General features: G+C 44.5%; 1 protein-coding gene across 1 annotated transcript; it reads left to right on the top strand.

Annotated features, from left to right (window-relative positions):
• Positions 1 to 1,639: 1,639 nt before the first annotated feature.
• LY9 (lymphocyte antigen 9) lies at positions 1,640 to 27,895 on the top strand. The gene is given in 11 exon segments (XM_037504459.2): positions 1,640 to 1,978; positions 6,176 to 6,370; positions 6,373 to 6,507; positions 9,167 to 9,448; positions 9,922 to 10,245; positions 11,386 to 11,652; positions 13,305 to 13,409; positions 14,287 to 14,340; positions 15,180 to 15,472; positions 15,843 to 15,914; positions 26,671 to 27,895. Coding segments are annotated over 11 exon segments (1,908 nt in total). The 5' UTR covers positions 1,640 to 1,863; the 3' UTR covers positions 26,737 to 27,895.

Below are 27,895 nucleotides of genomic sequence, written 5' to 3'. Positions count from 1 at the left end.
CATCCTACGGGTCCCTTGGTCCTCATGTGACTGCCTGGGGAATTAGACACTGGTCCCCTCCCTACTTAAAATGGTCTCCTGTCCTGGACTCGCAGCACCACCCTCAGCAGCCCCTCCCCCCTCAGACTCAGCCTGCATCCGAGCATGCAGACGTGCAGCCATCCCTCCCTGCATCACCGGGCAACCCCAGAGCCACAGAGGCCGATGTTGGGAACTGGGACTCAAGGACAAAGCATATTGTTCACAGGCTGGTGGAAGAGTTGGTCGTGGAGCTGCCGGGGCCACCGTGCTTCCTGCCCTGGCCAGCAAAGGAGCCCTTACATCCCTGCCCGGGCATGATGTTAGCCCTGCCGTGGGAGGCCAGGCGCGGAGGAACACACAGCCCCTGTGCCAAGTGCATCACCTCAAACTCATGTCATTCCAAGTTCTTACTGCAATTAATGGATTTAAGTTGAATCTGTGTCCACTATGGTCACAACCTCAAAGGTCATTTCAGGGATATTTTCTTTGCTGAGCCTCAGTTTCCTCATTTCTAAAATGGGGAGAATAAGAGTATCCAGCAAGGTTGATTGACGTTGTAAAAAAGAGAGCACAAAACCCCACGGAAAGTAATTTTTAAGTGTTAGTGATTATTTTATTATTATCGGTGTCTTTGACTCCTCCTCCCATCCAGGCTGCCCCGTCCTCATGCTCGCAGTGGTGCTCCTTCAAGTTCCCTATTCTTCCCCTCTGCTCTGTCCAGCCCTCCACCCACCTACTCTGCTGCTGGTTGAGCTTCCCGGAGGCCCGAATCCTGCCGCAGCTCTGCTTCCAAACACCTCTGTGTCCTTGCTGCCTTTAGTCTGATGTCTTAGTTTATTCACAAAAGTCCACGTCCTGGATGCCTTATCAATGACCAAAATTACTTCTCACACTTACACAGACTGGGAACTTGCTCCCTGGCACATAAGAGGCTCCTCCTGTGTCCTCACACAGAGGGTGGGGTAGAAAGCTCAGGGCGGGACATCTCTTTGGAAAGGGCATTAACCCCAATCACATGGCTCCCCTATAGCCTAGTCACCTCCCAAAGGCCCCACCTCCTAACTCTGTCACACTAGAGGTCAGAGTTTCAAATACGAATTTGGGGAGGGCACAAGTGTTCAGTCCTTGGCAGCCGGGTGACAAGGCCCTTTGTCTGGGCTGTGCCAGCCTCTCCTGACCACACATCCCGGAGTTCCCTCTAGACGGCCTGCTCCCAGCACACAGAGGACTCGCTCTCAGGGTCCCATGACTTGAGATACGACCAGCCTCTGAAGAGTCTCCTATGGACACAGCCCATGTCCCCTCCCAGACTTCCTGCGTTCACATCCTTAGTCACTATAAACTCGACAGAAGCTACTTAACTTCAATTCCCCCTCTATAAAATGGAGATGAGAGACAGACAGAAAGAGCGAGGAGATGGAGAGGCAGAGAGAGCCCGAGGTGAAAATTCAGCCTCTAACCGAATCTCATCCCTCCTGCCACGTTCTACTCACATCACATCTCTCCTGCCGCATTCTACTCACCGGAAGTCTCTAAACCACCCCCCAGCCAAGAAGAGGTGATGACACAGGAACACGAGTACCAGGAAGTAGAGCTCTCTAGGGACCATTTTTAGTGACTCATTTAGGAACCAAGACGCCTGATGCTGAAGCCAGCGGTCGCCAAGATCAGTCTGCAAATCCCATGAAGGCTCTGGATAAACTTGAGAACTGTGATTTCCAACACAAGTGAGCACGTAAGAGGAGTGTGTGGTGCCAGCAACAGATGCAGACACACACACACACACATACACACAGTGTAAGTACTTCCTCCTTCAGGCTGATCTGAAAGTACATCATCGCAATGGGGCCAAGAAGACACACAGAGGCCTGGACTGTGTGGCCATTCAAGCCATGGAAGAGTCAGCCACACATCTTCTCTCCCTTCCTGTGGACCCCTGTCCTCTTCTTGTTCATGGGTAAGTCCACACTGATCATGTCCCCTTACTGCAGTGTTCTCTGGTGCTGCTCACATTCACTGCTGGTAACTTCTCTCTTTGCAGTAATTATTACACCGGTTCCTCCTTATCCTGAGCTCTGTGTGTGTGTGTGTGTGTGTGTGTGTGTGTGTGTGTGTGTGCGCGCGCGCGCGCGCGCGCTTCTGGACTCACAGCGTGAGCAGGTGACATCGTGGCCCAGTCTCAAACAGCTGGGCTTAGACTATTCCTCTAACTCACATTTTCCTGCTAATAAATGTCAGGTTATAACTGCTCCCTGTACAATGTGTTTCCGCAGAGAGATTCAGGAAATCCCTCCAGCGATAATTGCTTTGACTGTAATTCCTCAGTGAGGTAGAACTGCAAGAGCTTCTTTCTACTCCTGCCTCATTTTCCATTTATGCTGGATGCTGGTGACTTCTCTAGGGTTGGAAAAAGAGGGGTGGAGGTGTGATCTGGTGCCCTGGGCTAGGTGTCCTTCATATGACTGTTATTTCTACCCAACATCTTCCCACATGGAGGCCCAAGTCCTGCCAGTTTCTAAGAAATTAAGCGTGGTGTGCACCCCTCCCTCTGTTCAGCAGACAGAACTGACCCCGACCCAGGAAGGCTGTCAGCCCCAGTCTCCCTCTGTGGGACTGGCAGCTTCTTTCCCCAAGGCCTCTGGGTAGAAGAAACATGTAGCACAAGGGTCCTGAGAGGAGGTGGGGTGGGCCAGAGCGGGGTGCAGTGGGGTGATTTCTAGAAAAGCTTCTGGATATGTGGAAGGGTATAAGGGCCTAGTTCTAGTCACTTCTTTACTTTCAATTTCATCTTTGCTTACTAAAGAAATGTAAGAAGCAGGGGCCTCCCTGGTAGCGCAAGGGACTAAGTCTTAGCACTGAGGCTATCCGCAGCCACTGCAGCACAAGTTCTGTCACCGCCAGGGAGCTGACCCACGTGACACAGGCACCTGACTGGCCTGCTGCACACCTCAGCAGTGTGTTTCAGTCAATCTGCCTGTTCTGCTCCCCACTCTGTCTCTGGTGAATCCTCTCACTCCCGCATCTCTGGCCTGCACCCCAGTTCTTGTATGAATAAATAAATAAATCTTAAAAAAAAAAAACAAAAAAGAAGAAGGGCTTTTTATATCCCTGTCCAACTTTGCAGGTGTTTCTTGATTTTGTTGGCTGAATCTGAGTTAACTTCATCCAATGTCAGCTTAGCCCCAGAGGAGTGACAGTGAATTTCAAAGAGCTCAAGATAAAGCTGTTTCCCTAACAGGTTCCACTGAGCAAGGTGACCTCAGCCTCACTGTGTAGGGCTAGAAGGGAGTTTCTTTGATGCTTTTGTGGCTCTAAGGAATTGTTTCAGGAACACAGGAGACAGTGGTAGAAAGTCTCCCTGCTGGGTATCAGGAGCATTTGTTTTTTGTCTTTTGTTTTTTTGTTTTAAAGATTTATTTATTTATACAAGCACTGGGTATAGTCAGAAGTGCGGGAGGGTGAAAGATTTCACCAGAGACAGAGCAGACAGCAAAATAGGCAGACTGACGAAGCACACTGCTGAGGGGAGCAGTGGGCGGCAGGAGAGGCTACGTGCCATGTGGGACCCTCTCCCAGTGGCCGGGGATTGAACCGGTGCTGCAGAGGCTGCGGGCAGCTTCACAACCCAGCACTCAACCACTGAACCATTGGGGAGGCTCAGTATCAGCGACATTTGAAGTTAAGTCCTTGTTCCTTCATTTACTAGCTGTGTGAGCCTCTATTCCTTAAGTGTAGAATGCAATTAGCAAGATTGTTCTAGATTCAAGATGATACCTATAAAGTGCTTACACCCAGTTGATGGGGGCCGTGATAGTATAATCACAGTTAAGTATATTATTCGGCAACCATATACAGATGGGCAAGTCAAATTTGTTAACACAATCTTTCAGCTCCTTTGATTACTTGTCAGAGGGCGTGGTTTAGCATGAGATGGATGATACCTGGCCTCCTGTCTACACTGGGAGCTGGGTAGCACCATCCACTGCAACAGGATCCTCCCCATCAAAACCACAGCCTGCTCTCCCACTGGCATTCTGTAAGTGTCAAGCACTTTATATACTTAGATGTGAGGAGACATGAGGTCAAAACACAGATGCACCCAGGCAGGACCCTGTACCTCTGGGGGTCCGAAATATGGGACATTGTCCACTCTCCGGGGCATCAAGCACATGGAATCTGGGCCCGACAACTGACCAACCTGTCATCCCAGTCAAGTGGTTCAAACTGTACATTTCACCTCCCCATCTGTAAAATGGGCTAATTATTGGATGATTTTGATTGAATGAGATGATTTCTACGAAGTGCCTAGTAATGCACATAGCAGTTGTAAGATGTCTCCCGGGTGGGAAGAGCTCCTTTCTGGCCGCCCAAGACCAGCACTGTGCCAACTCAGCGTGTGCCTTCTGAACCTGCCCCCAGAGTCCATCTGAACTGAACTTCTCATATGCAGGGTGCCCAGCCCTTTGTCCCTCCTAACTGTTCTTCCCAAGGTCCAAGTACTCAGCTAATGGGGGTGTGTGCAGAGAAGCCCAAGAGGCACCAATCGGGGGCCTCCTCTCTCCTTGCAAGGTCTGCATATGGACTTTGAGTGCTCCTGAGTCTGGCTGCATCTCCCAGGCTGCAATTGGACCTCTCCCCCCCACCTTAACATTCTGTACTTACTTTCCCACCCAGAATTCCTAGAGTAGTCTAGTCTTGAATCCATCTGATTTGGTCTAGGATTTCCAGAGCTTCACTAGGGCCTCATGTGCCCAGGAACCTGGGGATCCAGGCTGGAGCCACCCAGCAGATGCTTGGAGTCCTTATAAGGAAATGAGATGTCCTGGCAGGGGTTCTGGAAACCTTGGTTACAAAGTTCATTGGGGATCTGGTCTTTCCAGAGATGAGGAAATCTAGAGCTCAATCAATGTTCCCCAAACCAAACCTACTCCTAAGGACAGATCAGATTTCTGGCCAAGCTTAAGTCAGTCTGAGAGCCCTGGACATGATGAAAACGCAGGATGAGGTGGTAACAAGAGAATCTCTTCTTTGTCAAAACATTTTATTAAGTGTTACATTAAATCGAACTATTAAATTCTCAAACATTCAGAAAACTTGAAGGAATTTTGCCGTGGGTACTCAGATACCTCCACTGGGCTCTACCCTCAATGTTTTCTTTTATTTGCCTTACTGCGCACCTCTCCACCTCTCTAGCCATCCACCAGTCCCTCTTATTTTTAAAAGATGCTCCTTTTTGCTCTATTCATTTCTATGATTCACAGCAACCTGTTTTCATTTCATCTTTGCCATATCCCTTGAGGAAGATGACACAAGTGTGAAGATTTCCATCTTATTGATGAGTAAACTGTAGGGATGGAGAAGAAATTTCCCCCTACCCCGCTAGGTTCTTCTCAAGCTGCTCAAACAACCAAATTAACATCAGACAAATTAGTAGGAGAAAAGAACAAATATAATTATGTATATTTGGGGAATGCACATATGAAAATGGGCATATATGTCTTGTGTTAAAGAATAGGGTCAGGACCCAGAGCTTTAAGGAGAGAGCAGAAGACTCACGTGATGAGAGGTGAGTCATATAATAAAGATGAGACATAGTCATATGACAAGATTAGATGTAATTAGATGTTTGCTCTGCCATAGAGAGAGGTTTCCTTGTCAGAAAATATGTTTCTGGTTAAAAAATAAAGCAACATAATCTGGGGTAAGATCCCCAATTTTCATTCTTCTATATAGGTAAGGACGTGGTAAAAGTTTCTTCTTCAGAGTCTCAATTGAGCTCAACTCAAAATAATCCACCTGCCAAAGTGACATGTTGAGAGACCTGTTCTGCACATCTCGCTCAGGCTCGTCCTTCAAAATTGATCCTTAGAGAAATTCAAAAATTCTAGCGTTACTAATTCCCCTCTAACGGACACCTAGAAGTTCTATTTTATTTGATCATTGCTATTTTGTGGGAGAGGGTTTTGTAAGTGAATGAATGAGTGAATGAATGAATGACTTTGTTAGACAAGAAACCTCAAGACAGGAGGGCGGGATCTCGTTTCATTTCTCAGCATCTGACATTCTCAATACACATCTATTGAATGGGCAAATGAGCGACTGAAGGCTGTCATGAAGAGTGCGGCTGCTTTTCCATCTCTCTCTGTATCTGCAGGACCTGGAGCCTCTGGAGAGGACTCAGCTCAAAGACTGAAAGTGGCAGGAACGCCAGGGGGTTCGGTAACTTTCCGCCTCAACATCTCGGTGGACACACAGATTGAGAATGTTGTCTGGAATGGTCCTCATAGTAGTCTTTGTTTAGCCTCATCAAAAGGAGATGTTAACCTCATGGACAAAATCTACGAGGGCCGATAAATATCCTCCGCCCTGGCTATTCTTTGTCTCTCTACAACCTGACCCTGAAAGATGCAGGATCCTACAAAGCCCAGATAAACCGAAATGGTTCTAAAGTCACCACTTATGAAGAATTTACCCTAGGTATCTACGGTGAGTTCTGCTGTGAATTTTGATCTTATATTCTTAAAAGTAATTTTTTTTTCTCTCCAGGAATTTTTCTCTCTAGGATAATAGGATTAGCACTTTGGTAATTTTTACCCAACCCCATAATATACAGAAGTTAAGTGGAAAGCATAACCCAATGCAATTGAATCATTTGTATTCTTTTCAACAACTCTCTGTAGATATACTTGACCCATCACAATTAGTCTGTTGGGATTACCACAGATGGGGGACTTAAAGAACAGAAATTGTGCCTCCCTGGTGGCCTAGGGATTAAGTCTCAGCACTGTCACCACTATCGCCTGTGTTCGATCCTCCCCAGGGAGCTACCCACATGGCAGAGCAGACCTCTCCTGTCTCGCCCACTGCTCCCCTCAGCAGTGAATTTCAGCGAATCCACCCATTCTGCTCCCCACTCTGTCTCTGGTGATTGCTCTCACTCCCTGCACCTCTGGCCTACACCTCAGTTCTAAAAAAAACAAAAAACAACCAGAAATTTATTTTCTCACAGTTCTAGAGACTACAAGTCCAAGATCGAAATGTCATCAGGTTTGGTTCCTTCAGAGACTTCTCTCCCTCACTTGCAGATAGCCACCTCCTCATTATGTCCTCATTCAGGGCCCTCTGTACTCTGTCCTAACTTCCTCTCCTTTTTTGGCCTCTTTTCTTGTTTTGTGTGTGTGTGTGTTTGTTGTTTGTTTTATTTTATATATTTTTTATATCATTCTTCATTTTTGTACAATGTATGCTTTCTCATCTCGGGTATAGTCCCCATGGAATTCCTACCACCCATCACTGGTGTACCATCACCATATTCCTTTGTGCTCTTCCCACTCCTGTTTTGATCCTACTCCCTCCTTCCCTCCTGGATAATGTCTCTGGTTTATAGATGCCTGTTGATTTTGATTTTTACTTTTTATAATTACTTTTTTTTCCCTGATCCCTTATTTGGATCCTTCACATTCCTCCTAAAAGTGAAACCATCTGGTATTTTTCTTTTTCTTTCTGGCTTGTTTCACTGAGCATGATCCCTTCCAGCTCCATCCATGTTGCTGCTAATGGCATGAGTTTATCATTTTTGATTGCTGAGTAATATTCCATTGTGTATATGTACCACATCTTCTTGATCCAGTCATCTATTTTTGGGCATTTGGGTGTTTCCATAGCTTAGCTATTGTAAATAGTGCTGCTATAAACATAGGGGTGCAGATGTCCTTTTGAATTAATATTTTTGTGTCCTCTGGGTAGATACCTAGGAGTGGAATTGCTGGATTATATGGAAGCTCCATCTTTAGCAGATTGAGGAATCTCCACACAGCTATCCATAGTGGTTGGATCAGTTTGCATCCCACCAGCAGTGTAGGAGAGTTCCTCACCAACAATTGTTGTTGCTAGTTACTTTAATATATGCCATGCTCACTGGTGTGAGATGGTATCTCACTGTGGTTTTGATTTGCATTTCTCTGATTACAAGTGATATTGAACATTTCTTCATATGCCTGTTGGCCAATCGCATTTCCTCTTCAGAGAATTGTCCTTTTTGCTCCTCTGCCCATTTTTTGGCTGCATTGTTTACTTTATTTTTGTTGAGTCTCAGTTCTTTGTAGATCTTTGTGATCAGTCCTTTTTTCTCGCAATCAGTGGGGTGTCTCTTTGTTTTGCTAAACTCCTCTTCTTGTAAGGACATAAGGACACCAGTCTTGATGGATAGGGACCACCCTAATAATCCTATTTTAACTTTATTACTTCCATCTCTATAGTTTTGTCTCTAAAGTAATAACATTCTGAAGTTTGGGGGATTAGGACTTAACACATGAACTTTGAAGAGGACACTATTCAGCCTCAACACCATCTCCCTATCAGGTAGCTTGGCATTTTTTATTGATTTGCAGTTGCCTATATACACTAGGGAAATGGAGTTCTAGACAGCTGATAGAAATAGCTAAATATGCAATGACAAACAAGACAGTGTATGTGATATCATGTGTGTCTAATCTCTGGAAAGATCAATAAGAAACTCATAACAGTCCTCGCCTCCAGAAATGGTGCTTCATAGGGAGAAGAAACAGGTGTTTGGGAACAAGAAATCTTGTGTTGTTGTTGCTTCTCATTGTGTACACTAATGTATTTTTAGTTCCAACCTTACCTATTCACACACACACACACACACACACACACACACTGAACAGAGGAATTGGAACACAAAGGAAAGAAGGGTTCACAAAGAAGATCTGAATCCTAAATTTAGACTAAAAACCAAGGACAAACCAAATTTTAGAGGCAGAGCTCCCACTCCCCAGGGACTGATTCATTCATCCATTATTCACCACTCCTGAGTGCCAGGCAGATGATAGATGTTAAGACACAGGCCTCAACACTACCCCGAGGAGTTCAATGACCAGTGGGGAAGATAGAAGAAATCAGGCCATTGTCATGGTGACTCATGGGGATAACTCCTGTAGGGGCTACTATAGATGCACAGAGAAAAGGCACCTCGTCTGCATGGGGCTAAGAGCCAATGCCCCCGGAACAGGTGACGCTGATTCTTCTTCCTGCTCCCAGCTCCTCTGCCATCGCCACCTTCTTTGGGCCTTTCCCTGTTGGGACAGGCTCTGGGAAGTCTCCCCATTGATATTTTTCTCTACAGAGCAGCTACAGAAGCCCCAAGTCACTCTAAAGTCTGTGGCTGAGTCTGAGAACGCCTCATGTACCATCACCTTGATCTGCTCTGTGCAAGGGGAAGGGAAAGACATTGACTACAGCTGGGCCCTCGAGGGCCACAATGATTCTGAATCCTCCATGAGCTCCACTCTCACCATCTCCTGGGTACCCTGTGGCCAAGACCTGCATAGGTCCTATACATGCACAGCCCGGAACCCAGTCAGCAAGAGAAACTCCGACCCTGTCTTTGCCCAGCAGTTCTGTACAGGTAGCTGACTCTACTTTGGCCCTTCAGGGGATTACAGACACAGTCTAACCCTCCAAAGTTCGGGCAGGACACAGATAGGGTGGGGTGAGAACAGGTCCCTCATTCTCTATCCTCAGGAGCCTGCGAGAGACTACCAGGAGACTTGGGAACTCCCCGGGCACTGTGAAACTCGGTAGAACAAGGCAGGGGAGAAGGGTATGGTTGAAGAGATCCAGATTGTTCTTCTCTTGATGGGGACTGTCCCCTGCAGTCTTCTCAAAATATTGGAGAGGGCAGACGAGGCCTAGGTATGCCGCAGGCAGATCTAGGTTCATACCCCTTCATAACATGTGGTCAAGGGAGGCCAGAAGGCCTCATGGGAGGGAAGTAGGGTCTGGGCAGGAGGTGCCATGGGGTTCCCGACCCCGTCAAATGAACAGGGTCAAGGGACAGTGCCAGTGACTGGAGTGACCCTGTCTTACCTCTGACTGCAGATGTAGGAGGACCAGTGGAGGAGACAGTGGGACTCCTGGGGGAGTCCACCACCCTGCGCCTGTCACTCCCAGCCAGTCAGGACATAAAGAGAGTTCTCTGGATTTTTAACACATCTATTATCAAGGCATGGGGAGAAATAGCCACAGTCGAACCCGTCACTCAGTCCAAGGTTCCTGACAAGAATGAGGTAAGTGTCTCCGACCAGGACCACTCCCTGGAGATTAAGCGACTGAGGATGGAGAATGCCGGCCGCTATCACGCCTACGTGTGCTCAACGGACTCCAGAGTCACCAGTATGAAGCATGTCACCCTGTTCGTCTATGGTGAGTTCTGAACAGGGCACCCAGCACTAGATAATCCCTGAAAGGTTCTCATCTGATTTCTTCCCCACCCGCCTCTGGCCTTGTGCCTCTCCTCCTACCAAAATGCCTCAGACTGCTAGGACTGCTATTCTGTTCACACCAACCAATTCACAGGAAGAAAAATTACCACCAGCATCCAGGCAAAACCTGCCTGCCAATGCCCTCTTCTGTGGGTTTCCAGTTAGGTTTCAGTGACCAGCTTCCACTACTTCCTCCCGTCCTGCGCTGGGAATCAGGTGGCAACAATAACTCACCAACCTGCATTTTATAGGCATTATCATTTGGAATAAGGGTAGAGCAAGCTATGGTGGAATCAGAGATAAAAGACTTCGGTGTCTAATGACCCTGTGACCTGCCAAGAGAGGGCTGCTCAGCTCCCCCGACTGTGAGGGACAGAAGTCACGTTATTCCTCCCCAGTCCCAGCTCCACCGAAGCTCATCTTGATGGATTGCATGGTTTATGTGAACCAGTTCCTTCATCTATGCATTGAGAAACAGTAAACTGACTTCCCTCGGGTTTGGGGAAAGAGAAGTGGAAGGATCTAAGAACCTACGAAAATTATCACCGCCATTGGTCCTGTCAAAATAGGCAGCTGTTCAGCCTGTCCACATCTCTTGCACACTGTGACGCAAATATGAAATTGCCAACGTTTATCAAGCGCTGACCCTGCATCAGCACTGTGCTCATCTCTCCATCCTCCTTATCTCATGTCAGTAACTAGGTGGATGTTGGATCTCAAAGTGTGAGCTTTATAGGGCCCTCCAAGCACGTGCAAGAGTTATGCTTATTGGTGTTACCAGTTTGCTGGTTCTTTGCAAATGCTCTACAGAATAGCATGGTATCTTTCTTTCTGTCACTTTTCACTAATCCCTTTATTTCACATCTGAGCATCAAAGGTCCAAAGAGGTGATGTGATATGTCTGAAATTTCATAGGTACCGAGGGAAAGGCAGGTGCCTTCCAAAATGCCCGTGGCTCCCAGAGGTGCTTTCCCTGGTGCAGTATCAACACACAAGCTCTTGAATCTATTTAGAGTGAGTGAAGGGGTGGTGACTGCCCATGGATGTGGCTCTGAACAGCTCTGCCTTTCTCCTCGCACAGGGAGGCTGAAGAAGCCAAAAGTCACCCATAACCAGACAATCACAGAGAATGGCTCCTGCACAGTCCAGCTGGCGTGCTCAGTGGAGGACAATGCACCCAATGTGACATACCGCTGGACCTCGTCTCTGCAGAAAGGAACTGTCCACGAGGGATCGAACTTCAATGCTTCCTGGAGGCTTGGAGAAAATCACCCCATCTTCAACTGCATAGCCAGCAACCCTGTCAGCAACAGCTCCCAGATGTTTGTTTCTGGGGACATCTGTCCAGGTCACTGTCTCTCTCTGCTCAGTCGGGCCAAGGACCACAGGGCCTTGGATCCATGGGTCTGCATTCTGAGTGGTTCTTTATGGAACTGAGGGAAGGAATGTGGGTGGCGTCCTTTAAGGCAGCACCTTCCAATCAAACATAGTGGAGTGCACACACTTCACTTAACCTCTCTTGGTCCCAGGAGTAAAAGAAAAATAAAGTGAAATTAGTTTTAATAATATATTTTATTTAACCCAAAATATCATCATTTTGACATGCATCCAATACAAAAAAAAATTATTGATGAAATAGTGTATATTTTATTTTGCACTGTCTTTAAAATCCAGTATGTATTTCACACTGACTACAGATACAAAATCATGGGAAGTGCTGGATCTCTATTCAGATTTTATAAAATTTACAAGTGAAAAAATATATTTACATATCCAAGTTATTCCAAACATATTTATCTATCTTTTGATGAGGATTTGCATAGCCATTTTAAAATTAAAAAATTTTTAATTAAATAATTTCTTTCCACATTTCAGAGGCTCATACCTTGAGTCTTGGCTATGGTATTGGGCTGCGTTAGGGGTTTGGGGAGCAGAGTGGATGGGAAGATGACATGGGAAGGGGTGCAGCCACAGGGGTGCAGCCACCACAGCTGGGGACACTTACTAAGGAGGGCTGGGGACACTTACTAAATGCCAGACTCGATGCAAGAATGCAATCATGACACAATCCATCTTTACAATAACTCTGTGCAGCAGATTCTTAATATGAGGAGAATGAAACAGACTCACAAAGGAGAAGGGACTTGCCCAAAGTCATACAACCAAAGCAGGTTGGAACCCTGTGTTCTGCTCTTCTTCTGAAGGAAGTAGAGAAATAGGAAGGTCTTCCCAGGATGTGGCAATGCTAGGTCAGGCTGTGACTGGCAGATGGGTTTAGAGCTGTGTATAGTAGAAATCTGTAATCTTTCTATCTGGAGCCCAGAATTCCCCTGGTACCATTTGCAGAGAGGAGTGTAGGGTGATGGATAAGGCATTTCAGGACCAGGCAGCCTGCATTAATATCCCAGCTCGTGCACTTTATTTATTTATTTTTTTGGCAAATTTCCCTCAATTTTTTTAATATTTTATTTTATATAATTCTTAAATCATTTTTCATCTTTGTACAATGTATGCATTTTCATTTTGGTTATATTCCCCATACAATTGCAACCCCCTTATTTTGACTAAAATCCCTCCTCTTCCCCATCGTAGTGTGTCTCTGGTTTATAGTTGCTTGTTGATTTGATTTTTGCTTTGTATTGATTAGTCTTTTTCCTGGTCTCTTATTTAGGTTTTCTAAATTCCTGCCATGAGTGAGACCATCCGGTATTTTTCTTTTTCTTTCTGACTTATTTTGCTGCCAGATCATGCACTTTAAACTGTGACACTGAGCAAGCCATGAACCTCTCTACCCAGGGATGGTGCCTACCTGATGTTCTGCTCTATCTTCTTGCTGAGAACAAGACCTGGCCCATAAGAGTTGCAGAATAAGTGAATGAAAGGAAATATTTTCTACAATAGCCTGGGAGGCAGGGAGGAACACCATTATGTTCTGTCCATTATTTGCACCAGTGACCCTTATCGTTATGTATATTAACACCACTCATTTCCTCTTCACAGGACCTGGGACAAGCAGGAACTTTTTGATCATACTCCCAGTGATGGTTTCCATCCTTATCTGCATTGGGATACTTGGATGGTGCACTTGGAGGAAAAAAAAAAAGTGTGCGTTTCTGAGATCAATGGCATCTGTCAGCACTGGGCTACTTCCCTGGGGCCTTTGATGACTTCTCTGTCCTCTCCTCCTCCCTTCCCATCCTTTCTTTCCCAAGCTCTCATCTCTTCTCAAGTGATGTGGGGAGGCTGTGGTTTGGAACTTTGCTGCAGATCATTGAAATGCAGCTCAAACTAGCTTAGGTAAAAGTAGGATAGGGGTACACAGGAAGTGATGTGTTACTTGGGACTCATACAACCAATCTTTGGGGAAGGCAGGGTAGGAGATGGCATTAGAGACAAATGTGGCCAGAGCACTCATTTCTTCTCCCTGCTTGTTCCTTTGAGCCACCAGACAAAGGGCAGGGCCAGGGGCATGGAGCGTGACAGCACAGCAGCTGGTAGCTCCACACTCACACTTGCCAGTAGCATCGACACCAGGAACAGAAGGAAAAATATTTCCCTCCAATTCCAATTTAAACAATCTCAGCAATATCTCTGATTGGTGCAGCTTTGGGTCATGTGACCATTGCTTGGTCCAGTCATTGTGGCCAAGTGGGTGAGCTATTTTGATGGGCAGCTCCCTCAGAATCTCAGAATGGCAAAGGGAAGAGGGCCCGGCAAGAGTAGGTGGGTTAGAGCACATGCTGCGGCTCTGGAAGAAGCTCTGGAAGTCAGCAATCCGCTCCAGAGTGCTCCCCCAGCTGAAGATGGCCCTGGACTCTGGTCACCTTCTCCCACAGCATGTGCCACAATGGGGTTCACCCTTCCCTAAAGGCTTTGTCCTGCCCACTTCCTGGAAATCTCCCCTTCTCCTTTGACTCTCACTCAATCAGAAACCTCTCTCTACCTTGGTCTACTGATAAACCTTCTCTAACTTGGTTTTCAGGTTCAGCCTCAGTCTCCGCCCTCAGCCAAGAGAGGACTTCAGCTGTCCCATCAGGTAAAGTCACCAATGACTCAGGCTCTGGGTCCCTAAGCCATATGGAAGCTGCCACTCAATGTGTGGTCAGCCGACCAGCAACGTGGCATCACCCAGAAGCTTGTTGGAAATGCAAATCTGGAGTGATACCCCAGAATTTTTTCCGACGTGCATTTTAACAAGATCCATAGTGAATCACATTCCCGTTAGAGTTTGAGGAGTGATATGCTAAAGGGAGGCAGTTTGGGAAACAAAAGCCACAATCAGGATGGATCACAGAAAGGTCACCTGAGCCAGGAAGGGCCACCTGCCCTCTGGGGTCTGCAGGCCTCCAGAGACATTGAACATCATCACCCACTGTGGCCACGCAGAGGGTGGAGCTATTTTGTCTAACTAAAGTAGAGGGGGCAAAGCCAGATGGAATAAGTTTGTGGCAAGAGACATATCAGAGTCTAATTAAAATCAAAACCCATGAACCCGTCCAGACACCTGTTACCCATGAGCACACCTGGGACAACAGCTTTCAAACCTTTGAAAAAACTAAGGATTGCCTTCTTTAAATAAATTATATAGCTCAAAATCCATGAAAGTGGAACAGTCCTGAGGGTTGCGGCAGGAGGCCCAGGTCCCTGCTCCTTCCTCTCCCACTCCCTCGCCTCAGGGTGCCAAGCCTGAACTCTGGAACTCTGAGTTCCACAGAATCCCCAAACTCTGACCTCTCAGACAAATCTTGCTTTAAATCTGTATTATTTTCAGGGAGGGCATCCCCCAGGAGAAGGACTAGGAAGTGGGTCTGGAATCAATGCTGCATAGTATGTTCCAGACTCACCACTGACCACTTACTCCCATGCTCTCCCAAGCATATGAGAACATGGATATTCCTTCGATGGCCACCGGGTATCAGCAAATGCCCCCCACAGTGAGCACCTCCTTCAGCGATAGCACCTCTGATGAGGATGAGGAGAGGACAGAGATGCAATTGTCTGTCCATGGCAAAGACGAGGCATGTGTGCAGTTCACTTCAGAGGACTCTGCACTGCACTCGGCCTCTGAGAGGAAAGCAGAGTATCACCTGGTCATTCCAGGTGGCACGGCACCTGCATCTGTGGTCAACGGGGGCACTCTGTATGCTCACTTGTTACACAACTCAAAGGTGAGATATTTTGATCCACACCCTCCCACCCTCTCACTTCTTGCACATTTATGTCCTGGGTGACTAGTCCCTCCAAACTAGGGGGAGATGCTGGGGGACAGAAACAGTATCGTAGGGCAGAGAATCATGGCTCCATCCATGTTTACCAAACCTGGGGTCTCTGGAGTGAAGGAACTCCTCCCTAAGCTCCCACTCTTGGGCCATTAATGAGTGGGTGTTGGGGGAAAGAGGTACACTCCCCAAAGCTCTAAGGCAACTCCCACCTCCTATGTGAGTCTGGAACCCAATGGGATGTCCCCCAGGAGTGACAGGAAATGCTGGAAAGTTCTGGTTTGATGATTAAGGAAAGTCTGCTCTCCATCTGTTACAGGGAATGGACCCAATTCCTCAGAAGGATGACAATTCAGCCACAATCTACAGCTCTGTGCAGCGTTCTCAAAAGGTGAGAACTATTTTCTGTGCATCCCAAGACCCATAAAGCCAGGAAAAAATGCTCAGACCATTTTAACTGAACTCCAAATTCCTAGGGCTGAGGAGCTGATTTCTACCTACTCCTGTGTACTCCTGTATATATATATGGAGGAGATATGTATCCTCCTGCATTTCTTTTTCACATGTCTCTCTGCTCCATATGCCTCCTCCAGCCTTTTCTTCAACTCCTTCCTCTCATTTTTTCCTCTCTCTTATATATAAAGTGATAGATATATAGAGAGAGATATAGCTATATCACCTAATGAGGAGGATTAGGTCCTAATCCACCAAAATAGCTAATCCCCTAAAACAATCAGCTGATTGTGTAGCTGACAGTCTAATGTCAAGGTATTTAGGAAAATGTGTTATTAACTGCAACATATTGTTTTATTACAGTACTAAAAAAATCCCTTAAGGGTAGACTTTATCATTAGATAATATCAATAAATTTTATATAAAGTTTTACAATTTATAAAACATTCACAAATATTCTCATCTGATCCTTATAATGTTTTTTTCTTTCTTTTCTTTTATATATTTTTACATCATTTTTCATTTTTGCATAATGTATGCATTTTCGTCTTGGTTATTGCCCCCATACAATTCCCACCACCCTTATTTTGATCTTAATCTCTCCTCTTCCTCCCCCAACCCCCAACAGTGTGTCTCTGATATATAGTTGCTTATTGGTTTTGATTTTTACTTTATTATAATTAGTCTTTTTCCTGGTCCCTTATTTAGGTTTTCTAGATTCCTGCTATGAGTGAGACCATCTGGTATTTTTCTTTTTCTTTCTGGCTTGATCCTTTCCAGCTCCATCCATGTTGCTGCAAATGGCATGAGTTTATCTTTTTTGATTGCTGAATAAAATTCCATTGTGTATATGTACCACATCTTCTTGATCCAGTCATCTATTTTTGGGCATTTGTGTTGTTTCCATAGCTTAGCTATTGTAAATAGTGCTGGAATAAGCATAGGGGTGCAGGTGCCCTTTGGAATTAATGTTTCTGTGTCCTTTGGTAAATACCTAGGAGTGGAATTGCTGGGTCATATGAAAGCTCCATCTTCAGCAGGTTGAGGAAAGTTAACAGTCAGAATGTGGGGCATCCCAAGACCCTCTAAACTTCCTGTTCTAAAAGGGTTTTCTATTGACCACATAAAGACAAAAATTACACTAGGTGTGTAAGATTTCCTTTTTTTTTTTTCTTCTTTTTTTTTAATGGCAAAGTTCAAGTTTATGTTTAATATACATTCTTTTTTTAAATAAATTTTATTTTTATATTCCCCATACAATTGCAACCCCCCCATTCTGACCCCAATCCCTCCCCTCCCACCACCCACACCCCCAAAAGGGTCTCTGGTTCATAGTTTTTTGTTGATTTTGATTTTCACTTTCTTATAGTTATTCATTTTCCTGGTCCCTTATTTAAGTTCTCTAGATTCCTGCTATGAGTGAGACCATCCGGTATTTTTCTTTTTCTTTCTGGCTTATTTCGCTGACCATGATCCCTTCCAGTGCCATCCATGTTGCTGCAAATTGCATGTGTTTATCTTTTTTGAATGCTGAGTAATATTCCATGGTATATATGTACCACATCTTCTTGATCCAGTCATCTATTTTTGGGCATTTGGGTTGTTTCCAAAGCTTAGCTATTGTAAACAGTGCTGCTATAAACATAGGGGTGCAGGTGCTCTTTGGAATTGATGTTTCTGTGTCCTTTGGGTAAATACCTAGGAGTGGAATTGCTGGATCATATGGAAGCTCTATGTTTAGTAGGTCCAGAAATCTCTACACAGCTCTCCATAGTGGTTGGACCAGTTTGCACTCCCACCAACAGTGCAGAAGAGTTCCTTTTTCTCCACACCCTCGCCAACATTTGTTGTTGCTAGTTTTTTTTAATATGTGCCATTCTCACTGGTGTAAGATGGTATCTCATGGTAGTTTTGATTTGCATTTCCCTGATTACAAATGATGTTGAACATTTTTTCATATGCCTGTTGGCCATTTGCATTTCCTCTTCAGAGAAGTTTCTTTTTAGCTCTTCTGCCCATTTTTTGACTGGATTATTTTCTTTGTTGTTGTTGAGTCTCATCAGCTCTTTGCGGATTTTTGTGATCAGTCCTTTATCATTAGTGTTGGGTGCAAAAATGTTCTCCCAGTTGGTGGGGTTTCTCTTTGTTTTGGTTATTGTCTCTTTTGCTGTGCAGAAGCTCTTTAATTTGATGTAGTCCCAGCTGTTGATTTTTGCCTTCACTATCACTGCTTTGGGTGATGTGTCTGTAAAGATGTCTTTGATGTGAATATCACGTAGTGTTTCGCCTATAATTCCTTCTATGTATTTTATGGTTTCAGGTCTTATGTCTAGTTCTTTAATCCATTTTGAGTTGATTTTTGTGTATGGTGTGAGGTAGTGGTCAAGCTTCATTCTTTTGCATGTAGCGACCCAGTTTTCCCAGCACCATTTATTGAACAAACTTTCTTTGCTCCAATGCATATTCTTTGCTCCTTTGTCAAAGATTAGTTGACCATAAATCTGTGGGGATATTTCTGGATTTTCTATTCAATTCCATTGGTCTGTATGTCTGTTCTTGTTCCAATACCATGCTGTTTTGATGATTATGGCTTTGTAGTATAGTTTGAAGTCTGGGAGTGTGATGCCTCCATTCCCTTCTTTTTTTTTCAGGAGAGCTTTGGCTATTCGGGGTTTTTTGTGATTCCATATGAATTTCATCAATCATTGTTCTATTTCTTTGAAGAATGACATTGAAATTTTTATTGGAATAGCATTGAATCTGTATATTGCTTTTGGTAGGATGGCCATTTTAATAATGTTTATTCTTCCAATCCGTGAGCAGGGGATGTCTTTCCATTTCTTTGTGTCTTCTTCTATTTCTTTTAACAGTGTTTTATAGTTTTCTTTGTATAGGTCCTTTACCTCTTTTGTTAGATTTATTCCCAAATATTTGATATTTTTTGTTTCAATAATAAAAGGGATGGTTTTTTTGATTTCTTCTTCTTCAGATTTATTGTTTGTGTATAGGAAGGCTACTGACTTTTGCGTGTTGATTTTGTATCCTGCCACTTTACTGAACTGATTGATGAGTTGAATTAGTTTTTCTGTGGAGTTTTTGGGGTTCTCTATGTATATTATCATATCATCTGCAAATAGTGATAGTTTGACTTCTTCTTTTCCTATTTGGATTCCTTGTATGTCTTTCTCTTGTCTTATTGCTCTGGCTAGGACTTCCAGTATTATATTGAAAAGCAGTGGTGAGTGGACATCCTTGTCTTGTTCCAGATCTTAATGGAATTGCTTTCAGCTTTTCACCATTGAGAATGATACTGGCTGTTGGCTTGTCATATATGGCCTTTATGATGTTGAGGTATGTTCTTTGTATCCCAAGAATTTCAAGGGCTTTTATCATGAATGGGTGTTGCACTTTGTTGAAAGCTTTCTCAGCATCTATTGATATTATCATATGGTTTTTATATTTCTTTTTGTTGATGTGTTGGATAACGTTGATTGATTTTCGGATGTTAAACCATCCTTGTATCCCTGGCATGAATCCTACTTGGTCGTGGTGAATTATCTTATGGATACATTGTTGGATTCTGATAGCTAAAATTTTATTGAGGATTTTTGCATCAGTGTTCATTAGGGAGATTGGCCTGTAGTTTTCCTTTTTTGTGTTGTCCTTGTTCGGTTTTGGTATTAGTGTAATGTTGGCTTCATAGAACGTGTTTGGTATTGTCCCTTCCTTCTCAATTTTTTGGAAGAGTTTGTGAAGGACAGGCACTAATTCGTCTCTGAATGTTTGGTAGAATTCATTTGTAAATCCATCAGGTCCTGGGCTTTTGTTTTTGGGGAGGTTTTTGATTACCATTTCAATTTCGCTGCTTGTAATTGGTCTGTTTAGGTGTTCTATTTCTTCTTTATCTAGCTTTGGGTGATTGTAGAGTTGTAGGAATTTGTCCATCTCCTCTAGATTGTTGAACTTGTTTCCATATAACTGTTCATAGTAGTTACTGATTATTCTTTTGATTTCTGCTGTGTCCGTTGTGATTTCTCCTCTTTCATTGATGATCCTGTTTATTTGTGCTTTCTCCCTTTTTTCCTTTGTGAGCCTGGCTAGGGGTTTGTCTATTTTATTGATTTTTTCAAAGAACCAGCTCTTGGTTTCATTGATCTTTTGGATTGTTTTTTTAGTTTCGATTTCATTTATTTCTGCTTTGGTTTTTATTATTTCTTTTCTTCTACTGGTTTTGGGTTTTTTTTGTTGTTCTTTTTCTAGATCTTTGAGCTTCGAGATTAGGTTATTTCTTTGAGTTCTTTCTTGTTTCTTGATGTGAGCTTCTATTGCTATATATTTTCCTCTTATTACTGCTTTTGCTGCATCCCATACATTTAGGATATTGGTGTCCTCCTTGTCATTCAATTCAAAGAATTTTTTAATTTCTTCTTTGATCTCCTCGTTAGTCCAGTGGTCTTCCAGTAGTGTGGTTTTTAATCTCCATGAGGTAGGAAAGTTCCTTGCCTTCTTTTTTATGGTTTATTTCTAGTTTGATGCCTTCATGGTCAGGAAAGATGGTTGGTATGATTTCAGTCTTGGTGTATTTGTTGATATTTGTCTTGTGCCCCAGTATGTGATAGATCCTGGAGAATGATCCGTGTGCGCTTGAGAAAAATGTGTACTCCGTTTTTTTGGGCTTTAGTGTTCTATAGATATCTGTTAAGCCCAAATGCTCTAGGTCCTTATTTAGAGCTTTAGTTTCTTTACTTATTTTTTGTCTTGTTGATCTATCCATTGTTGATAGTGGTGTGTTGAAGTCTCCCACTACGTATGTGTTTTCTCTGATGTCTGTTTTCAGAGAGGACAACAGTTGTCTGATATATTTTGGTCCTCCTTCGTTTGGTGAGTATATATTAATGAGTGTTATTTCTTCTTGAAGTATTGTCCCCTTGATCATAATGTAGTGACCATTGGGGTCTCTTTTTATTTTTTTGAGTTTGAAGTCTGTTTTATCTGATATAAGTATAGCTGTTCCTGCTTTCTTTTTTGGTCCATTTGCATGTAGGATTGTTTTCCATCCTTTAACTTTGAGCCTATTTTTATCTTTTGTAGCTAAATGTGTTTCCTGGAGACAGCAAAAGGTTGGGTTTTGTTTCTTAATCCAGGCTGCAACTCTGTGTCTTTTTATTGAAGAGTTTAATCCATTTACATTTAGAGTTAATATTGATATGTTAGCATCTGTATTTGCCATTGTGTTTGTCTTTCCTTTGATTTTATATATTTATTCTTTTAATAACTTTTTTTTTTGGCCTTCTTTCATTGTTATTCGTCCCTCTGAGGTTCTGGCTTTGGGATTCCTTGTAGTATATTTTGGAGTGGGGGTTTAATCGTAATGAAATTCCAGAGTTTCTGTTTGTCTGGGAAGGTCCTTATTCTTTCTTCATAGAGGAAGGAGAGCTTTGCGGGATAGAGTATTCTTGGTTGGCATCTGTTTTCTTGGAGTCTGTTGACTATGTCCCTCCACTCTCTCCTTGCCCGTAGTGTTTCTTCGGAGAAGTCTGATGTCAGCCTGATTGGTTTTCCTTTGAATGTTATCTGTTTCTTCCCTCTTGTCAGCTTCATTATTTTTTCCTTGTCCTGGATTCTTGGGAGCTTTACTATTACGTGTCTTGCTGTATTTTTCCTTTCGTCGTGGAAGTTTGGTGTTCTTCTTGCTTCTTGTATATCAATTTTCAGCTCCTTCTTCACATTTGGGAAGTTCTCTTCAATTATCTCCTGGAATATTTTCTCTGTTCCTACATCTCTCTCCTCTCCTTCTGGAATTCCTGTAACTCTTATATTTCCTCTCCTCATGGAGTCAGATAGTTCAGAAATCTTTCTTCATTCTTTTTCCTTTGTACTTCTCTTTCCTTTTCTGTTTTGGTTCTTTTTATTTCTGTGTCTTCAAGAGTACTTATTCGTTCTTCCATTTCATCTATTCTGCTTTCATTGCTTTTCCCAGAGTTCTTTAGTTCCTCCATTAATTCTTTGATCTCCTGCGTTTCTTTTACTTCCCTCTTTAGGGACTCAATTTTATTCTCTGACCATTGTTTTCTCTCTTTAGGGACTCAATTTCCTTCTTCTGATCATTGTTTTCCTTTATGAGTTCTGTCATTTTTTTAATCATGGCAATTTTAAATTCTCTTTCTGGAAGGCTCAGAAGTTCTTCCAAGTTACTGTCGTTGCAATCTGGGGGGTGGTTTTCTTTTTGTGGTGTGTTTTTTTCCTGAGGAGTTGTTAGGTTGCGTGTGGTTCTTGTACTCCCTACTGTCTGTTTTCTAATTTGTCGTATGCATTGGGACACTGTGTTGCTGGGACTGGCCGGCATCTTGGGTGAGCTTCTCTGCTCCCCTCTGGCTCCTCCGGGAGCCATCTGTCAGTTTCAAGCAGTCTTTACTGAAGGTCCCTGTTCTAAAATGCTGATGTGGGGACACACACCCCTGTGTGCTTGGTCTGCCCCAGCGGTGGGTTCCCACTCCCCCTCTGGGTTTGGACTGCAGGCCAGAAGGGGCCTGGCGTGGGCGAGCTTCCCCGCTCACCTCTGGCTTCTGAGGGAGCCTTCTGCATGCAGTCTTTCCTGAAGAAATATCCCTGTTCTAAAATGGCGATGCAGGACGCACTCCCTGCGCGTCCAGTCTCAGGCACACTCTTCTGCGCACCTGGTCTGCCCCAGCTGTGGGTGCCCGCTCCCCCTGTGGGCTCAGACTGCTGGTCTGAAGGGGCCTGGGGTGGGCTAACTTCCCAGCTGGCCACGGGTTCCTCCAGGAGCCTTCTGCAGGTTTCAAGAAAGGTCCCTGTTCTATGGGGTGTTAGTGACTTTTTTTCTGGTCGCTAGGTGGCGCCAGAGATCTCTCCTAGTCCGTGGGGGGGCTGTTTTTCTTCACCCCGTGGGACAGGGAACAGAGCGAGAATGGTAGGGAAAACCTCAACGGCTTTGGGGTGCTGTGTCTGCCTTGTGCCCCACCGACGTGGAGGACCCACGCTCCGAATTTCGTGCCCCGGGTCTCAGTTCCAAAGCCCGCAGGTCCAGGACGCGGGCTGTAGCGTTCAGTGGCTGCAGCGATGGCGCCTTTTGCACCCCGCTCCCGTGCCTGGGCGCCTGGTTCCTGATTACTCAGTGAGGGACTTTCACCTCAGTGAAGGCCCCCGTGTGTATCCCCGCAAGCCTAGGTCGCAGGCGCGGGGACCTGGGCAACCGCGATCCCGATCCGCGTTTGCTTTTCAAGCGTGCAGCTTTTCAGTGCAAGCTTACCGGCCAGCCCGGGCTGTGTGCAGGTCTCCAGAGTCTCTTTGTTCTCTAATGGCGCCCAGAGCCCTTCGCTCACTGCAGCAGCGAATCCTGCAGGGTTCTCCACAGCTCCCGTTCACGGGGTGTGGTGGCTGCAATAGTTCCTTTCCACTCACAGTCCCGCTTGCTGTGTCGTTTGTTCTTGTTGGCAGTTTTGGTTTGTTGTTTCCCTCCTCTCTGCTGGTCGGAGAGTGCCGACTCTGTGGGTGGGGGAGGGGAGCAGGGTTCTGCGCTTTCCTCCCTTCTGGTCCTCTTTTATGGCCACTTTCTTCTTCGGGTAGTTTGCTGGAGTCACCCGTTTATCTTCCGTGTCCCAGTTCTCACTGGGACCTGCCGCTTTCCCTCCCTATTAACATTTTTTTAACGGGAGATCTTACTCGCAGCGTCTCCTCGCCGCCATGTTGCTCCGCCCTCACCAGTGTGTAAGATTTTCAATGGAAAAGAACTTTAATACAATTAGAGTGTGATAGAGAGAAGAGAGAAAGAAAGAATATAGTTTCCAAATCAAGCGCCCAATGTTATCCATCCCTTCATGGGTAAATACCCAACCTAACATGGTTGGCCCAAAGCAGAGCCACTGAAGCCCCAAAGTTTGTCACAAGTTTCAGGCACCCTCTGATGGGGACTCAGAAGAACAGGGCAGAGGGACCAGGCAAGTCTGGAAGGAAAAGAACAAAATCAAAATTGAGATATAGGAACCATTTTCAGCCTTCACACGGGTCTCTCACCCAAATCTCTTTCAACTCTCTTTTTTATTTTCCCAATAGGAATATTTTTTTTTATTTTGATATTTTCTTTATTTTTTTAATTTTTTAAATAAATTTTATTTTTATATTCCCCATACAATTGCAACCCCCTTATTTTGACCCCAATCCTTCCCTTCCCTGCCCCCCACTCCTCCCATAGAGTGTCTCTGGTTCATAGTTGTTTGTTGATTTTGATTTTCACTTTCTTACAGTTATTCATTCTTGTGGTCCCTTATTTAATTTTTCTAGATTCCTGCTATGAGTGAGACCATCCAGTATTTTTCTTTTTCTTTCTGGCTTATTTTGCTGAGCATGATCCCTTCCAGCTCCATCCATGTTGCTGCAAATGGCATGTGTTTATCTTTTTTGAATGCTGAGTAATATTCCATGGTGTATATGTACCACATCTTCTTGATCCAGTCATCTATTTTTGGGCATTTGGGTTGTTTCCAAAGCTTAGCTATTATAAACAGTGATGCTATAAACATAGGGGTGCAGGTGCTTCTTTGGAATTGATGTTTCTGTGTCCCCAATAGGAATATTTTTATTGCCACATATATTTCTTTTTTTATTTTATTTTATATATATTTTTACATCATTTTTCATTTTTGGACAATATATGCATTTTCATCTTGGTTATAGTCCCCATACAATTCTCTCTCTTTCAACTCTTATCACATCCCCCAAGTCCAAGCCTGAGAAGCAAGTGTGGCTGTTCTTCACACATCTCTCTGCTCCATACGCCTCCTCCAGGCTTTTCTTCAGCTCCTTCCTCTTTTTTTCTCCCAGTCTTTTCTTGACTCTCCTCCCAGCCCAGCTCCACCCTTCCTTAGAGTGGGGCAGGGAATCTCCCCATCCTCTGGGGATTACCCTGTTACACTTAGGGTGGGGCAAGGACCTGGAACCTCCCCTTTCTCTGGGGTTTACACTCTTACAATTACAATCTAGAAATATGGTGTCAGCCACATTTTATAGCCAAAGAGGCTGACATTCAGAGAAGTTCATTTTGCCTAAGGTCACACAGAGTAGTTGGAGTTTGGGTATTAAGAATCAAGGAGTTTAAAAAAAACCATGAATCCTCTGCAACAATTCACCCTGATCTAAATTTGACTGTCTACTCTCCTTTCACTTTTCCGAAAACATTGCCTCCATTCATGCTTTGCTTTCAAGTCTCCCACAGAATCCCTTCCCTATAACATGCTCCAAAAGATGTTTTTAAAACATTCAAAGTTTTTCAATTATTCTACTTCTCTGTGACTGATGAATCAATCAATAGATATTTATTGAACATCTTTTCTTTGTCCAGAACTGAACTGAGTGCCAGGAAGATTCTGGTTTGTTTAAGTGACTGTCCTGGACCTTGAAGATTGCTCTCTTATCCATCTTTTGGTAGAAGGAGAATGGAGCTGATTCAGTCACCAAGATAGAGAGAAAATGTTCTACATGACTACTTAAATATGTGTTCAGCCCTCATGGGTTTTCAGACATTGGAAGTGGGAGGTTTCATTTCTACTGAAGATATCACTGCCCTGAGGTAGACAGGAAGATTTCATGAAAAAAGTAATTGGATTGGACCTTAAAAGATGGATAGAATTTGTTCAGTGAACACTTGTCTTGTATGGATTTTTGGTTCCACGGAACCAACATCTGCCTCTGGTCCTTATTTCTAGAGCACGCTGGAAAGCTTAGCCATTTAGGGACTTCACCTTAGCCTGAGGCCATCTCTGCCCTTTTTACTGTCCTCCCAAAGCTGCTTTCCCCTCTGGGCCAGCCCATGGTGTTGGGTCAATACGGGTCAATTTAAAAGTCACAGACATCAGTCCCTGCTCTGTATCTCAAAGGTTATGAGACACCACTAGTCTAGGCCACCCTACATGGCTCCATCCCAACCCAGGGACTTAAGAACCCTAGACCTCCTCCACCCACAGTGCAAGTAGGAATCCATGCATCTCCTCAGTCACACACATGACGGCATTCATCCTCTGCCTCAGAATTTTCAGGACCAGGAATTCTGGTTCTGGGTCTCCTTCAGTCATTATTGCCTACTTGATCAGAAATTCCCAAACCTACCTTAGTTATTGCTTTCTGACCCATCACTGCAGGGCATCTCAAAGGTTTATGCTGCTCTCCAAGCATTGATGATAACTTATCAGGGTCTGTCTGCTCTCTAGAACTTTCTCTGAGCAACTTAGACACTAGATGCTCAGAACTCTTGGAACATGGATCTGACAGACTAGACCATTACTCTGGAACATAAACTTTCCCTCCTAAATTACCTTATATAAATGGTTATATAAATGCTTATCTTGTTCTTTCACCTAGGACAGAGAATAGGATCATGAGATAGTAGCATCTTGAGAGCAACATCTTTTATGATCATTTTGAATCCCCCAACTTTCTGTGCTCAACTGTCTTATGTCTCTGTTACAGAGCCTAACCCATGGCCTGTACTATTAGGGGATCCTCCGTTACTGCCTGGCTTCTGCCTGCTGCGTGCACTGTCCCTCAGTCAGCCATGGGCCCTATTTCTATCTAAGGCTGGGCCTGTGCTAGCCTGGCCTCCCCTTCCTCTCAGCCACACAGAGGAAATCGGAGCCTTCCAGTCTTACTAACGATATCCTGGTGTGTCTCTTGGCTCACAGGTGGCGCCACCACTGCAGAATAGCCCAGAGTCTTCTGAAATATGCACCTATGAAAATTTCACTTAAAAAGAAACGCAGTGCTGTCTCCCTCCCTGCCATCATTGCCTGAGCTTCCTGCAGATGGCAGGACTAAGGAATTTCCCTTCATGCCTCAGAGCTGCTTGGATTTGAGCCTCTCCTCACCCCTTGCACTTTCCCCAGCCCATGGAAGAGCGAGACACCAAATCCATTTAAGGCCCTGGACTTTAAAATGTGTTTCTGCAACTGACTCCTTGCACAACACAGCTCCCCTCTCTCAGGTCAGATGCACACTGCACCTCCATATCTCTGCACCTCAAGTCAACACGGTTGAATGCACCTGGTTGGAGCTGCCGTCACACCATCTACTAAACAGTCACTCAAGAAAATCCCCACGTGAAGACAGAGGTCTTGGTAAAATCATGTGCTCTGCAGCAATTTTTAGGGCCAGAAATAACCCAAATGTCCATTTAGCGAGAATCCAGCTAAATACATGAGAGCAGAATGCTTGCTCCTTTGTGAAGGACAGAAAGCCTGACATGTGCTCATGGAGATGGGCTCTGAGGCTCTGAGATGGACTCCACTGGAAGGTGGAGAGACAGTGCAGGCCAGTGTGCACTGTTCACTGCCAGGTGGGTTTTTTAAAATGTATATCTGATAAACTCATGCCACTCACAGCAACATGGATGGAGCTGGAAGGGATTATGCTCAGTGAAATAAGCCAGAAGGAATAAGAGAAGTATCAGGTGATTTCACTTATTGAAGGAACATAGGGAAACCAGACAAGGGATCAGAAAAACAAAAAGACAGAGCCAGCAGGCAAACTGTAAATCAGAGACATTCGCAGGGGAGGTGGGGAGAGAGCAAAACAGGAGGAAAGAGCACAAGAGTCCATGGTGACCATTCACAGGTGTCTTGGTGGTGGCAATTTTATGGGCACAATACCTGAGAGGAGAAATCAAACTGTATACAAATGAACTTCTGGTGGCGCAAGGGGTTAAGATGCAACCTATGAGCTATCGTAGCCACTGCAGCACCAATTCGATCCCGGTCCAGGGAGATACCCACATGGTGCTGCAGACCTCTCCGGTCTCACCCACTGTCCCCCTCAGCAGTGAATTTCAGTAGATCCACCTCTTCTGTTCCCCACTATGTCTCTGGGAATCCTCTCACCCTCCACATCTCTGGCCTGTACCCCGGGTCTTAT

The sequence above is a fragment of the Talpa occidentalis genome, unplaced genomic scaffold (assembly GCF_014898055.3).
Source record: "Talpa occidentalis isolate TD23 unplaced genomic scaffold, MPIMG_talOcc4v2.1 talOcc4.12, whole genome shotgun sequence".
Taxonomy (NCBI): domain Eukaryota; kingdom Metazoa; phylum Chordata; class Mammalia; order Eulipotyphla; family Talpidae; genus Talpa; species Talpa occidentalis.
Note: the sequence above shows the minus strand (reverse complement) of the source record. Positions and strands in the feature narration are given on the sequence as shown.